The sequence below is a fragment of the Platalea leucorodia genome (genome assembly GCF_965183815.1).
Source record: "Platalea leucorodia genome assembly, chromosome: 6".
Classification (NCBI taxonomy): domain Eukaryota; kingdom Metazoa; phylum Chordata; class Aves; order Pelecaniformes; family Threskiornithidae; genus Platalea; species Platalea leucorodia.
The window spans coordinates 17846618-17863098 of NC_138828.1; the positions used below are offsets into that span (position 1 = coordinate 17846618).

The following is a 16481-nucleotide window of genomic DNA, read 5'->3' on the forward strand; positions in this document are numbered from 1 at the left end:
CAGATCTGAATCTCATAAAATTATCTATTGACTGTAATTCTAAAAATGCTCTCAACACTATTGAAAATCAGATCTCATTTTGGTGCTTAACCTCTTCAAGGTGTCTAAAGCTTTTCACATTTTCAGTTTCATGCATAGAAGCTCACAGCATCAGGACTAGCAAGGGAGTTGTTACTTGAATGAATGACTACATATTTGACTATTTTTGCTATGGTACACTTATGTGCAGCTTTGCTAATACCATCTTCCTTTGAAAGGCATTTTAGGAAGTATTTTGAAGGACTGAATGGGGTTTTTTAACACCAAGTGCAGCAAAACAAAGAATGGGTAAGAGAGTATAGACACTTAGTGGAAGGAGAAGCAGCATTTGTCATACACTAGTTTGACTAACCAGATTTTGATCCCTAAGTTACTGGAATGACTCACATGCTATGCATATGCATAAGTTCTAATGCTAATGCAACTCTTAAAAAAAAAAAAAGTGTTCAAAATTTTTTTGTTTTTAAATTTCTAAACTGATTGAATCCTGCTCAAAGCTATAAAAAATTGCTATATGATCTAAGTATAGATATTCTTTGGAGCGGAATTGTGTGATTTGCAAGTTAGACCACAGTGGACCTGCAGCGTTCAAAATCCCATGCAAACAATTTATTAATTTTGGCTTTCCCTTAATAGTGTTTTGCACACTAAGTGAGCAAAAACCTGTTATCATTAATTGCAGCATATACATTAATTTTAATTCTGTAGGTAATGAAGACTGTTTATTTTAGCATCTGCTTGCATCTTAGGAGCTACTCCTTTGACTTTGTTATGATAAAGGCCTAGAAGAATAACCATTAGGTTGTACTTTAGGAAAACAGATTTCCATGAACTTGGTTTTAAAAATACTTCCCTCACCTCATAATGTGTGGTTATTTGGGATTGGTAAGTTCTAGGAGATTCCTTGTTGAGTGCAGTTTTTCAATGTTGTTTTTTTTTTTCTTGTATATTTTACGTGTAGCCAGTCTGGACTATTTGTAGGGAGAAGGAGGACTTCCAATATTCACTGCTGGAATATAGCAAGCATCTCTACTTGCATTTATCTGGCTTCCAGTTATATAAGTGTAGTTTAGTATCTTTTACAGTAAGCTAAAGTCTGTCTTGGCCTGTGACTGACAGGTGGGAGTCACACAGGTCTGGTACCCAGTGTGCGAGCAGACTGCGAGGCTGGCATTAGCCTGAGCTCCAAGATGGAGGTGCCCTTGCTCCATCTCCAGCAGTTTATCTGATCACTGGTACTCATGATTTCTCCTGTCTGTTCTTGCCTGGGGAAACTGGATATACATGAATATGTGGGAAAACACATATGGAAATTAATACCTTTCTTAAAGTTCTTTATTCCCCACCCCAATAGCCATTTACAAAAGATTTTAAGGTGCTAAGGGTACTCCTGTCATCTTTTGTGCACAGATCTGACCCTTCCTTTGTAGAACTGCTCTGCAGACAACAAAAGGATGATGCTGCACGCAGTTATATCCCTGTGTGTTTCCCAGAGTCTGACATAAGACCTGTCATTCTATCCTCTCTTACTCTCAGCTCGGATGTTAGACTGGATGGGTTAAGGAGTGAGGGGGAGGCTTTGAATCAGAACAGAAAGATTAATTTTAGGCTCTGCTAAACCACAGCATTTAACTCTAACCGGCTCGAAACAGCGCTGCAAGGGCTTTGGGGGCATGAGTAGAGCAGCGATGGGTAGGCAGAGCTTGTGGCAATGGCACTCGGTTTTGGGGGCTTTGACTGTGAACTTGTGCCTCACAGAACATCTTGGTGCTACTGGGATAAGTGTTCTGAAAGCTTTCTCACAGCTTTTCCTGTAGTGGTGGGTTTGGGTTGGTTGCTGGATTCCCGAAATCTGTGGAAATGATAATGAGTCCTCATATTAGGAGAGAGAGTTGCTAAGTAGAGAGGAGTAAATCCCATGTTGGCAAAACTTCTCTTAAATTTGTGCAGCCTTTTGAATCCAGTTATTACTGCCTCTTCGGTTAACCAGAAGCAGCAATTTAAAGTACAGCTGAAAATGTCTCTTGTCAATGAGAGCAGGTTGTCACTGCAATGGTAAGATAACAATAAAAGGATTTTGGTGATGGATAGGAGTCCTTTGGCTGCATGACCCAGTGACACAAACGCTGGATACTGCATGTGGCACCGTAGTGAGGATCTTGCTGCTATTCCTGGGTTAGCTGCCATGACAACTGCGCTGCTGGTGAATGCCCTGTGTGGGTGTTCTTGCAGAGAGCTGAGGGTCATTGATATTCTGCGTGTTTCTCAGAATACTGCAGGCAGTAGAGACCCCTTCCTGTAGTTCTGCCAGTGTTTACTATTATCACAGTGGGTAAAACATGCAAATGGTGTTGACAGGTATCTGGGAAGGAAAAAAGCTAGTTTCCCTAAAAGCAGGATTTTGGTTTACCTTTTTAATTACATGGTTTTGCCAAATCATTCTAACTTTCTTAGCTTCTACATAGCTTGTATTCCTAGATCTCATTTGGGTGTGCAACGTTAGAAAGAATAGGGAAACAATTATACAGTAAAATTTTAATCCGTTCACACTTAAAAAATAGCTTTCTACCTGCAAACGCTTTTTTCTTACAAAGGAGTTAGAATGAGTTTGGTGGGATTGCTTGTTGTGGCAATTTTTGATTTTAATTGTTTTTAAAGCAGACGCTTGCTCCTTCAGAAGCTGATTTTTATTGACTTTGAGGAGTGAGAGTTTTTCAAGGTCTTTGAGTTAGTGTTTTTAAAGAATGTCTAAAACATTTTTCTTTCTGATATCCACATCCTTCTTGAAATATATCGTAACATCATTACTGGGACAATGAAGAACAGTCAGAGCTGCAAATGGCATTGAAGGGACTCTATATTTCTTTTTTTCTTGAATATGGAATACCTTTTAATAAAAGGGGGAAATTAACTTTTTTTTAACAAGGCATTAAAACATGGAAATTAAATGCCTCAGAGCATAAAAAAATAAATTTGTAGATGCAATCATTTTAACTTGACAGATCTTCCCATAAGCAATTAATGTAGGAATATAAGAAGCTTTGATATTTGAGTAGTGTTTATACCCGGTCGTGTCAAAATTATCAGTGTGCATGTGTAGTTATAGGCAAAAATACAGGTGTTAAATGTAAGAGAAGGTGTTTTTGGAGGTGAGGGGCAGTCATATTTTACATTCTTGACCCTGAAGTTTCCTGCACTACTGGGAGAGCTGGAGTACTTGAGAACTGGAGTGTTTCTGTCATTATAAAAAAACATTATGGTATCACTGTGAAAAGGAAAACACAAACTTATTAATTGTTGCTGACTAACTGAAGATTTAGCATTTGAAAGTACTGCATTTGTTTATGTTGCTTTGTATATTTTGCTGTCAAGGTGACATGCTTGCAGGACTTCTTTGGAGATGATGATGTCTTCATTGCATGTGGGCCTGAGAAGTACCGGTATGCTCAGGATGACTTCGTGTTGGATCACAGCGGTAAGACTGTACATCCTAAACCCGCTGAAATAGTCAACTTCATTGAGAACTCTTCCCCTTCCCATCCCCCTCCCCTGTTCGGTCCTCAAGAGTTGTGTGATTTCGGAAAATATACATGGGAATATATTTTCCTATGGATTAAAAAGTTTTTACAAACCATCATCTGGATTCTGTAAGTGTCAAAATGAACTAACAAACCTGATCTATGTTCTTGGAAAACAGACCCTGTCCCTAAAGTTACATGGAAAACAGCGTTGAGTTGTAAAAGGTTCAGTCATGGATCTAATGTATCTAAAATCTCTTAAAAACGTTCACTTTTGACCTCTGTGACTATAAGATGATTTCCATATTGCTGTCTTCATGAGATTTTTGAAAAATCATGTACATAACCATGCTCATTTCAGATCTTGAATTGTCCTCCTAGACAATTCACACCTGCCGGTCTTGTCTGTTATAGACGAAGTGCTGAGCCTGCTTATATGGTGAGGTTATAGGGGGTGTTGGGTGGGGAAGGAGATGAGAGAAACTGGGACTTTGTGCCCATGCTCTCTCCCATCGACAACTCATGAATTTAACTTGTTTACAAAAGTTGTTTATCTGTAAAGAGAAAATTTATAATGTAAGTTCAAGGAAAAATCTCTGTCCTCTACCAGGGAGTTTTAGAATTGGCTTGGAATATCAAATCATATATATATAGGTTTTTTTCTATATATTTTTTTTTTCTATTTTTCTATATATATATAGAAAAAAATATATATATAAAACCTATATATATATAGGTATTTTTCTTCATGTTTGTAGAATCATAGGATGGTTTGGGTTGGAAGGGACCATTAAAGGTCATCTAGTCCAGCCCCCCTGCAATGAGCAGGGACATCTTCAACTAGATGAGGTTGCTCAGAGCCCCATCCAGCCTGACCTTGAATGTTTCCCAGGGTGGGGCATCTACCACCTCTCTGGGCAACCTGTTCCAGTGTTTCACCGCCCTCATCATAAAAAGTTTCTTCCTTATATCTAGTCTGGATCTACCCTTTTTTAGTTTAAAACCATTACCCCTTGTCCTATCACTACAGGCTCTACTAGACATGTTTTTTCTGTTTATATTGGTTCAGCTGTAGAATCACCCTTATTTTCTTTTATGAAAAAATTAATCTGCTGTTTTTCTAATTTTTACAAACACCATTAATTTCATTACAAAATCTTCAGTTACATCAAGAAGTATAGGTATATATCTAACCGCTGGTCCATACATTTGGATGGATGGAGGATTCAGCTGGCTCCCATTCTGTTGTTATTGCCAGCATGCTACTCTTCCAGAACAGCCTGATTATGTTGATTCAGCTAGTGTGGAGGTGACAAGAAGGGTATTTTTTAAACGTAGTTTTAGATTAGCTAAAATATGATTTTATTCTTATGCAGGAATGGAAGAGCATGGTTGTATTAACTCACACTGCAAATCCCAGTCTGGGCAAAATCATAATTTCCCTTGCAGATTTTAAGGCCGTAAGTTTGCTTTTCCCATTACACCATGGGACTAACTGGGCTCATTTCCTTTCTGAGAACCCAGTGATGGAAGGGTTTTTTCTCCCTTTTGTCTCTTCAGCTTTAGTGGTCCCTGCTTCCTCTAGTAACTCTGGAAGTCTTAATGGAGAAAAGCAGGTTAGGTACAGAGTGGAAGAGGACTTGACTGGCAGGGCATGCGGCTCTACTTACTATTTATTGATGGTGATGTGGCATCATAATGATGGCATTGACATTGTAGTGATGAATAACAGGGACATTAGGAGGGAAATTTATATGATTCCATTGGGAGTGATTTGCAGTGGATGCTAACTGTAGGAGTTAAAATATTTCCAAAATGTCAATGCATGTATGCCTATTGATTTCTTTCCCATTGTTGTGGTTTAACCCCAGCCAGCAACTAAGCACTACGCAGCCGCTCACTCACTCCCCCCCGGTGGGATGGGGGAGAGAATCGGAAGAGTAAAAGTGAGAAAACTCATGGGTTGAGATAAAGACAGTTTCATAGGTAAAGCAAAAGCCGCGTTCACAAGCAAAGCAAAGCAAGGAATTCATTCACTACTTCCCATGGGCAGGCAGGTGTTCAGTCATCTCCAGGAAAGCAGGGCTCCATCATGCGTAACGGTTACTTGGGAAGACAAACCCCATCACCCCAAATGTCCTCCCCTTCCTCCTTCTTCCCCCAGCTTCTATACTGAGCATGATGTCATATGGTGTGGCGTAGCCCTTTGGCCAGTCTGGGTCAGCTGTCCTAGCTATGCTCCCTCCCAGCTTCTTATGCACCTGGCAAAGCACAAGAAGCTGAAAAGTCCTTGACTAATGTAAACTCTGCTCAGCAAGAACCAAAACATCAGTGTGTTATCAACATTATTCTCATTCTAAATCCAAAACACAGCACTCTACCAGCTACTAAGAAGAAAATTAACTCTATCCCAGCTGAAACCAGGACACCATTTAGGTTGTCTTTTATTTAATGATATATAGCTGATGGTAAATGGCAGTAATCTATTGACTCAGCCTTTTGGAAACAATAGACATTTTTCATCTCTTTAAAAGCTGGTCACAATCTCAGTTTCTTGCAAAAGACGGTAAATGGGGCTTGCTGTGCAGTTGCCCTATATGAAGCTGCCATTACAGTATGCAGGATTTACTGAATTATCGGAAGAACCTTAGCATCAGCTGACTTCTTTACTCTTTCAGCTGTGCGTAGGTACAAACTTGAATTATAGTAATAATCCAGCTTCAAGACATGAAGAAATATTACATGCAGAATGTTACATACAGCATTTGAGTAGCTTAAATATGTTTGTATAGTTAAAGGTTAAAGCTCTGAGATGCTCTTATAAATTTGTTTCGTTCAGTTGGGCAAGCATGTTTAGAAAATACTGATATTCATTTTCTGGATAATAAACAGTAACAGTAGTGTTTGGCAGAAGCCTGTACATTGAACTGTTGTCAAAACTCTATCTGCTTGCTTTGTAGAATGCCGTGTTATGAAGTCCTCTTATTCACGATCATCTGGCATGAGGCATACTGGGTCCAAAAGTCCAGGGCCTTCACGTCGAAGCAAATCACCTGCCTCAGGTACTACTTCGAGGAAAGAGCTGAACACATAAAACAAATGAAAGTTAGAATTTGCTTAATGAGGTGAAAAAACTGTTGGCTCTGTCTGAAATACAAGTGCCATGCTTTGTTTCCTGAGGGAAAAAATGTTTTTTTCAGTTTGTCTCATAGATTTAATACTAATTTATAATAAAATTTGTATTTATTTTTGAATCCTGAGAAGAAATGTGGTTTCTATTTTTTAATTAACAGGCACAAAAAGTTTCAGTTTATGAACATTGGAATAATTTGTGCTAATTGTACACTTGCGATATGTTTTCAGCATGGCACTTGATTTTCTTGAAGACTTAACTACAGGACGGTTATGTGGTTAAATTCATGTTCATTGAACTACAGTATACCCTTAAGTGTTTTGAATTTGAAAGGTTTCTCCTGTATAAGCCTAATATTGTTGGAAATACTGGATTTTGCTGTTTCAAGTAATTTAAGAGATGTTCTGGAATGTTATTGCCCATTAACAGGGAAAATTTTTTTCTTCTTCTTGTGCTTCCTGTAATTTCAAAGAAAGGTTCACATTGTGTTTTTTGCCAGCAGTTTGGCTGAACACCATATGTTCCAACCATTGAGTCTTTTATGCAAATAAATAGGAGGGAGAAACTTGGTTTTTTCCTTTTTGTACCTCTGCATTTGATTTCTGAATACAGTAAAACTTAATTTTTTTCCTCAGCTCCTGTGTGTGTATTCAAAACTGCAACGTTCCATATTCTCATTTTCATATCAATATTTGTTTTGCTTAATTGATGCTAGTTAAAGTATTTTATGTTTTGGGCTTCTTTCAAAGTGGAATATTTATCATCTGTTTATAAAGGTTGAATATTTAACTGAAAAGCTTCAAAGAAGGATCGCAGTAACAACAAAGAAAAGTGTAGCATGAAGGGCAAATTTCACAACTGATCTATATTTCATGCAATCCTGTTAACTCCAATGAGATCGCATGGGATATCTATCACCAGTGAATTTTATGCGAAGTATTTAGAAATCAGTGCTGTTAGTTCCTTACTTATTTCTACTTGGACACCCCTTTGGTTAGGTTAATTTGAAAAATTTATCCAAACTGTCTGGTGTTTATCCTTCTATCTACTTGCCATTTTTTCTCACGTAGTCTTTACTTATCTTTATTTACCCTTTTTCCTTTCATGCATGTTCAGAGCTGTTTAATAACTTCTTTCCTTAATGTCTTTTTCCTTTGTGTCAAATATATGAGTACAGTAAAGAGGGGTGGCCACTACTCCAGTGCTTATTCTTCAGCAAAATCCCCAGGTGAGCCATTACTATTATGGCTGTATATCACTAGTGTGTCTCCTCCCTCTCCATTTACCTGTATGCTTTTTGCTGTATTTGTGAATATTTTCAAGCTTGAAACACACGTTTTTGCATTCGGTGAACCAGAGACTTAATGGGTGTAGGCTTTTTGTTGAAGTAGATCGTTTGAGTGAAATAATATAAATGATGCTTTATAGTTGTTGGACGTCTGCTAATGGTATCAAAGTTAAATTTGTAAAGGTATAATTTGACTACAAGTAGAGGAGCATTCTGAGAAGCAATACGTTTATATGTGTCTTCTAAAGCATGTTATAATAGAAAATTTCAGCCAGTGCTAAAAGAGAGGGGTAAGAGTTGCTGAAAAAAGCAGTGCAATAACACGTGCTGTAGTTTTTAATTTTATTTGCAGTTTCTTACCTTCCTTTGTTTTCTTGTGTTATTTCAGCCTAAGTTCTAAAACACTGAGAAACCTCTTTGAACCTTCAGTTCACAGTGAAAGTATCTCTAAAACAAGTAACATACGTTTTGATTAGCAAATAAGTTGAGACTTTGGACCATACTAGAAGTTAACAATTTAAAAGGTATTCATAGGGTTTTCAGTTTTAAACATTCCAATATGCTGAAGAATTGTAGCCTAATATGTTCTACCTAAAGAACAACAGAGAAGAAGTTTTTTTCTGTGTTCAGGCTGCTATACATGTCAAAAGAAACCTCAAAAGAACTTAGAAAATAGGTAAGAAAGGTAAGTTTTGCACATACATGAAATAATCAGCAAGTCAATAGCAGTGTTGTGGTTTAACCCCAGCCGATAGCAGTGTTGTGGTTTAACCCCAGCCGATAGCAGTGTTGTGGTTTAACCCCAGCCGGCAACTAAGCACCATACAGCCGCTCGCTCACTCTCTCCCCCAGTGGGATGGGGGAAGAGAATTGTAAGGGTAAAAGTGAGAAAACTCATGGTTTCAGAAAAGAACGGTTTAATAATTGAAATAAAATAAAATAAAAATAAAAAATTATAATGAAAAAGAAAGTAACAGAGAGAGAGAAATAAAACCCAAGAAAGGCAAGTGATGGGAATGAAAACAATTGCTCACCACCAACTGACCGATGGTCAGCCGGTCCCCGAGCAGTGGTCCCTCCCCCCCCCTTTCCCCTAGTTTTATTGTTGAGCAATATAATATAATATCATATGGTGTGGAATATCCCTTTGATCAGTTGGGGTCAGCTGTCCCAGCTGTGTCCCCTCCCAACTTCTTGTGCACCCCTGGCCTACTCAGTGGCGAGACAGTGTGAGAAGCAGAAGAGGCCTTGACTCTGTGTAAGCACTGCTCAGCAATAATGAAAACATCCCTGTGTTATCAAGACTGTTTTCAGCACAAATCCAGAACATAGCCCCATACTAGCTACTATGAAGAAAATTGACTCTACCCCAGCCAAAACCAGCACAAGCAGTTGGCTGACTCCCTATAGATGCAAAATTTTTACACCTACACAGGGCCATTTCCAGCTTTTACTGTTGTTGCAGTTGTGTACCAGCTCACATGCAGTGGATCTCAGAAGACATTGGCAAAGCTGTATCTACAGACAGCTCTTTTGAATAGGATCCTCAGCAGAATGTACCATGTGTTGTAGAATCATAGAAGGACAAAAGTTGGAAGGGACCTCTGGGCATCATCTAGTCACACCTCTGGCTCAAAACCACCACCCTTGTCCACCAAGCATATCTAAGATATTAGCAAAGAGCTAGAGTGCTGTCAGCGTAGGCTGGGATGTTCTTCCTTAAACAGTTGTGAGAGGGAAGAAGATTATGTTAACCAGCCAATTTCACAGGTAGACTTTAGTGGTTCTGTTGATGCTTAAAAGGATGGTAGTGACTTAGAGACAGATAAGGATGTCTTACAGTGTAGGCCTCAATGGTCATGTTCAGGAAATGGTGACCTTTCTGTGAGTTGTGTAAAAATTCGTGAATAAACAAAAATTTTTTCCTCCTGTAGTAACAGTTGGTCATTTGGAAGCAAATTCTTCTTCTGAAGTATCTCATTTTTAGTCATGAACTTTACACCTCAGTATTTTTGCTAATGGCTAGAGCAAATTGTGTATGTGAGAAGCAGAAAACAGTAAGATAGCATTCACTAGCCCTTTTCATCATCATACTTGCAAATTCTTAATAAAACAAGGATGCATTGATGTGCCAGGTTTCAAGAAGGTTATCTAAAACAAAGTGATGAAAAGAAGTCTGCAGGAGAGACGTATACTCCTAAATACTTTTAATTTCTTAAAAAAACACTGAAATAATTTGCCTGTTGTTCTTACAAGCAGCCGTTGTTAAAGTCAAGACAAAAATATCTTAACCATACTGAATACTTTTAGTAGAAAAGACTAAGCTCTTAGTCCTGTAAGAGATCTGGGAATGTAAATCCAATTTATCAGACTTCAACAGAGACTTATGCTGTAGCTAAATGATAATTAGTTATATCTTAACAACACACATCAAAGAAAGATTTTTGTGAAAAATGTATTTGTGGAAGTTGCAGTGCAGTCAGCCTGGCCTACTGGCAGATAGACTGCCCATGTTGTAAAAATAGTACTTGGAAGGCATCTTCAGCACTCAGAGAATGTTAGGGTACTAGCTTAATAGACACTTGTAAAATAAATCCAGTAGCGCTGGTTAAGAAGTGATGCATAACCCATGACAGACCTCTGAGTGTGTAAAGGATATGTGCAGGTGTAACTGTTTTTTACTTTGAAGCTAAGTTTCTATTTGCCAGGATTGGTTTTTTCTTTCTGAAAAAATAATTCTTCACCATGAATCAGTTATGAAACCTTTTTAGCTCTTAAATTTCTGCCTAGTATTTTCCTCTCCCAGGAAAAATGAGGTTCAGATAGAGAGGAAATAATGTCATGTCATATAATGTTGCATCATATTTGTGTATGATGAACAGTGTGCTATTCTGTCTGCGTAATGAAATTCATCAGTTTGTTTTTTTCAGAAAAATACAAGGACAGACCTAAGTTATATTCAAGTCACCAGAGATAAAACAGATCAGGCCTCTGGAAAACTGGACTTAAAATGAATGAACTCTTGAAGTCAAGAGGGAAGATATTGTATATTTTCACAGGCACTTAAACTGGAAGTTCAGAAATAAGCTACTAGCTTTTACCTTGTTGTTTTTTTTCCCCGTGAATCAATATTTTCTGACCTACTGCTTAAGTTCTTTATCATCCAAACAGCTCATACTTCTTGTTTGTTTGTTTGTTTTTCTTGGAAAAAAACAAACAAAACAACTTGTGTTATGTGAAACATTCTACCTAGAAAGTAAGGTGTTGATCCAAAAAGGAGAGATGGAGGGTCAAATGTCTTTATGAACACTTTCTCTCTCCATGTTTTATTGTGCAATATCACGATAAATGATACAATTTTAAAAGGCTGTGGCTATTATTTGCCCATAGCTCTTGCACTGGTAAAGGACAGAATAGACCTTTTTAATCTCTAGAATGGCAATGCAATATTTGTTTGTCTTCTCAATCCTATACCCAGCCACGTGAGTTTTGGGGGCACAGTTGTGTGGCATGCAAGCGTATAATTTATTACTAAATGCTGAGGAGTCTGTTTTGGTCTTTGTGTGCAGACTTGAGTGATAGCTTGTCAGAGAGGTATGTGATGTTTAAAAGGAAGTTAGGGGTTCTGACTTTTATTCATCTTTTCTTTCATTTGTTTGCTTTTATTGCTTTGGCCAGTTAATGGAACCCCAAGCAGTCAATTATCCACCCCAAAATCTACAAAGTCATCCAGTTCTTCACCAACAAGCCCAGGCAGCTTTCGTGGACTCAAGGTAAGTGCAATAATCATCAAAACCCCTAAATTCCGTTATTTATTGAATGATGTATTACAGCGATGCTGAAGAAGAAAAAAAAGGAAAAAGAAAAAAAAAGTTATAATTCTATAGGGTAGCCTTGCTAGTGTGATTTTTGAGTTGAAGTGGAGAAGAGATCTGAAGTAAGATTTTTGTATTTTGTCTTTGGTTGGCAGGATGGAACTCTCAGCTTAGGAAACACAGAGGGTGATGGTGGCTTGAATACGCCAATTTGCCCTCCAAATTTTCCATTGTTCCGTGGACTGCAGAAACCCCCCAAGTAATTTGTATTTCCTCAGCCTCTATAAATGTAGTATCCTCTTTTGGATACCTTATAGTCTTGTAGCATTGCCCAAAATTTCATCTGAAGCACCCTTCTTTATCCGTGGCACACAATTTCACCCCTTAATGCAGTCTCCTGCCTGAAAGCGTGTGAGGGGTTCCTTTGAGAGCAGCCTGATGCCTGACAGCTTTTTCTCTGTGTTGCACCAAGAGAATTCTCTTCCTCTCCCACTTAAAAATTGGTAGCATTTACAGTTCTTAGAGGCTGCTCTGTGCCTTTTGCTCGGTAAAATAAAAGGAACAGTCGGGAGCACAGTTGAGCATCTTTCTGCTGCATTTGTGCAGCTGTCCTTTCAAGGAGAATTTTCTTATGAAATCATCAATTGCAGCCTTTCTGCAAGCACACTGGATGGTTCGCGCTGATTATTCTGATCAAGTAATAGCTCCCATTGGTGAACACAACAGTTGTGAAGAGGCTGCATAATTCTTTGAAAAACTGTTTTCTCAATTAAGAGACTGGCTAAAGGACGTGATTTGAATAGTATTTAGATTTGGGTTTTGACATGCTAATTGTTACCAAAGTCTTTGTCTGTTTTGCAAGGAGTATGGCACTGGCTTCTGTGAGGCTTCTGTGATAATTCTGAGAAAAGATTTTGATTTATTTGTTTAATTCTAATGTATTTTTAGTTGTTTGGTTCATTGAGGCAATTTAGTGTTGATCTCTGCCTTTATGTCGTTGAGCTGTACCATCCTATAGCTTCTCTTTGTCCAAAGCACATAGATTGGCCTTTCCTCTATAAAACATTTTCAAGAGCAGTAATAGTTCTGACATTGAAAATTAGAACTGTGTGTCTTAAAATTTGTCTGGATAGCTCTGCTATAGAACTTACAGTAGAGGACACCAAAATCATTGGACTGGAGGCTCTCAGCTGCTCTGCACTATGTTTAACAAACGCTCTTTTGTATTTCTTTAATGAAATTACAAGTTTAGAAACTAGATAATTTGGTTTGTTTGTTTTTTTTTTTCCCCCATGTTATCCTGTCTGCTTTTAGCTGATTAAATCTCCGTTAAGATAGAGATAATTCTGATAGTAAGCAATTTTCAGTAGAGTGGACGTGTCCTCTTTCCCTTTCACTGTCAATTTCACTGAAGTAGGCTGTTGTACTTTTTCACTTTGGAATTTAATTGATGCTGGATACTAATGGGGTTTCGTGTCAAATAATTCATCCCTACATGACCAAAGAAAACAACGAAAACAAATGAATCATCTCAGTCCTGACATGTTACTGAAGTAGTGAGTACCTCTTGTTTTATCCCATTAGGATGCATCTGTTCAGTAGGAGGATCCCAGCTGTGTTCCTGAGACTAAAGATAGGGAAAGTTATCTGGTAAATCTCAGGATAAATTCCAAAAGGATCAAGTATCAAGTGCACTGTGGAGTGACCCGTGTTTCTTGATTATGTTGTAGTAGTAATGACTGTTTTGGTGAAGTATCAACAAAAGCCAGTAACAGGGAGGCATGGTTTTATGCAAAACCAGATTCTTTTAAGAAACCCATTTTTATTTTTGTAGGGTTGATCTTGGCCAGTCTGATGAGGAAAACAGGGAAAGCAGGGACCAATTTTATTATTTTGAGATTATTGCTTTTCCCTATTGTTAAGTAATTCCTTGTTGCTAAGACTGCATCACTGCTCAGACAAGTAGTGTGGCTTCCTGCACTCATGTAAAGAAGGTGCCATGACTACAGCTGAATGAAAGTGTAGATATAAATACCATGGCAGACAGTGAAAGAATAAAGTATATTTCTGGCTTTGGAAAGGCAATATTTTGGCTGATTTGTTGTGTAGAAATCATATTTGTTTATTTTTGTAGAGCGTGAAACAGTAACACTTAATAATGGTTTTATATAAGCTTGGGGCAGCAGGAAAAGGGAACAAATCAGGGTTGATGTTTCTATTTCCTGTGAAGAGCAAACCATCGGAGCAGCTGCACATGAACTGTACTTTAAAAACTGTGAAAAGCCAGAGCAAAATAAAATATTTTACTATAGATTAGAACCTGGCTAAGCTTTTTGAAGTTTGACGATCAACGTAGAGCTTAAGTGACAGTGCTAGTCATCAAGGCAGTAAACTTGCAAAAGATACTGATTGCAGCAGCAATTTTTTCTCGGTTTCAGACATTGAGTCTTACATCATATTCTCCAAATGCCACTTTTCCTTTAAAGTGAAGTCTCTTCAGTCCCCCAGGATTCCTTCTGCCTCACAACACCTTATAAGCAGAAGTGGTACACTCGGCACAGAAAACTCCTTGCAGGAAACACTCCTTGTGAACAGCTTATCTTTAAAGAGAAGGGCTTTCCTTCTATTTAGATCTTCCAACCAGAGCGCCCTTGTGCTATTAATTGTTCAGTACATATAGTAAGCCAGTTTGCTGTCCAACATCCCAATCTTGCGGAAGTGTTTTAAAAAAATTGTACTGGAGTCTAAGATTATATTGACGTAAGGAATTTATGCTATGGCTTAAGAATAGTAAACACTACAGAATTTTCCCACAACCCCAAATAAATGCCTTTATTCCAGTAAGTGACAAATATGGATACTATGCACCCAATTGCATGCTACTATGTATTCTTATTAAAGTTGTTTATTTTTGACATCACAATTTTAGCCTGTAACTAAGCATTTCACTTCACAGAGGGTTTGTTTCAAGGTAAAGATTTAGATATAAAAGTTAACAAGTATGGGCATGAAGTAAATGACTAACTGTACGATTTTCTTTTTTGAGCAGTGTGCTGAGTTTATTTTTCTATTAACTTTTCCATAGGGATTAAAACTAGTGCATGGATTAAGAAATAATGGTAATAGTGCATTAGGTGGCACAGGACAACTGACTGAGAGGAGTCCTTTTGCTGTTCTGTAGGCAGGTAACAATTGAAAGGTTTAAACTTTTTCTTTGGTTCTAAGTGTGCATTTATAGATACCCAGACATGCAATGCTGTTAGGGGTACTTTGACTCTTAGCTCTTCTAGTACATCTGTTACTATGCACACTTCATACCATAAAAATCATCCCGAAACTAGATTAAATATGAGATTTTGGGAAGTGGTGTCGTAACTTCCTAATGCTTACTTGGATGTGTTTTATTGTCCCCTCTTGAAATTAAGTACCACAAAGTCGTGTCATCTTCTTAAAAAGAAGATAGAATTGTACAAATCAAGAAGCTTTACAGTTGAGGCCTTTCTTAGAATCCCAATTATGCTAAATAGCATTGTGGTTGAATTTGTCCCAGTATTACTTTTTCGATTGATTGACCAAATGAACAAAGTGAAAGGGCATTAAAACCTGATCCAACAATTGACTTAAGTACTTGCTTAACTTTAAGCTATTGAGTAGTCCTTTTTACTTAAACGAGGATGTTAATGTACTTAAAGTTAAACATGTGCTTAAGTGATTTGAAGGACTAGTGCCTATCTTCATCAAGGTTTTAATCTCTTCAGTTTTGTACACATATGCTTCTCTTAGCAGTTACGTGTTAAGAATATTAACGTGCAATTATCCAACCTCGTGACACAGGTGCGATAGCAGTTCTTGGAGGAATTCTTTAACTGCTGCCTTTGTTGAATTTACAATTCAGCATCTTTCTTGCGCATACAGTGGATAAAAAGAGTTGGTTTATTTGTGCTGGTAGGGAAACTGAGGTATTGCACTTTGTGTCAAGTCCATCCACCATTGTCATCAGTTTGCTAAATGCTTTACATAATGTGATGCAATTCAAAATCTCTTTAGAAAAAGGGTAAATTTTTATGTGGTTCTTCAGTGTTTCCAGAGCAGTGCAGCAAAATGCATGACATTATATGTATGCTATACCCTGTATGCTCAAATTAATAGTAGCAAAATCGCCACATTCTAATTGGCTATTGTATTGTTACAAGTAGTTTCTCGGTATAGTTGGGTTACTAGCAGTTTTAAGTATTGCTTAAAAACTGTAAGTTTCTGTCTTAAAGATTATGTTACTATTAGGCATTATAATAATAAATACTAACAACATCTCACTGGAATACCGGTTATATAAATAACTTCTCGTTTATGTTTGAAATATCTTTTAGCCATTTCTTACTGCAGCCTTTCAGGATGAATTACAGTGACACTATAAAAGTGTCCCCAGATTTCATAGGATACCTCTGCAAACAGTTAATTCACAATTTCACGAAAATAGTCATAGTCTACAGTTAGATTCATCACCAATTTGAATGTTTTCATAAAGACAGAGAAAGCGTCGAGAATATCAAGGAGGTTTTCTGAAGGTATGAGAGTTCATTCTCTTCTTAGCCTTCAGATGAAAGATTACCGCAGCAATGCCAGATCAGAACTCAAGGAAAAGTTAACAATATTAGACATACTTTTTCTAAGTTTGGCTAGATGTGCTT

The 16481-nt window shown here is 37.7% G+C and overlaps 1 protein-coding gene across 2 annotated transcripts in view; it reads left to right on the forward strand.

Moving 5' to 3' along the window:
* The window catches only part of DCLK2 (doublecortin like kinase 2), a gene marked incomplete at its 5' end in the record, with an annotated part of 93564 nt that overhangs the window by 43077 nt on the left and 34006 nt on the right, over window positions 1-16481 (forward strand). Inside the window, 4 exons of one of the 2 annotated variants that reach the window (XM_082314771.1) lie at window positions 3412-3514; window positions 6518-6619; window positions 7868-7918; window positions 11657-11751. In XM_082314771.1, coding sequence (XP_082170897.1) covers window positions 3412-3514; window positions 6518-6619; window positions 7868-7918; window positions 11657-11751 — 351 coding nt within the window. The remainder of the gene's footprint in view (window positions 1-3411; window positions 3515-6517; window positions 6620-7867; window positions 7919-11656; window positions 11752-16481) is intronic. The other variant, XM_082314772.1, reaches the window with a different exon arrangement.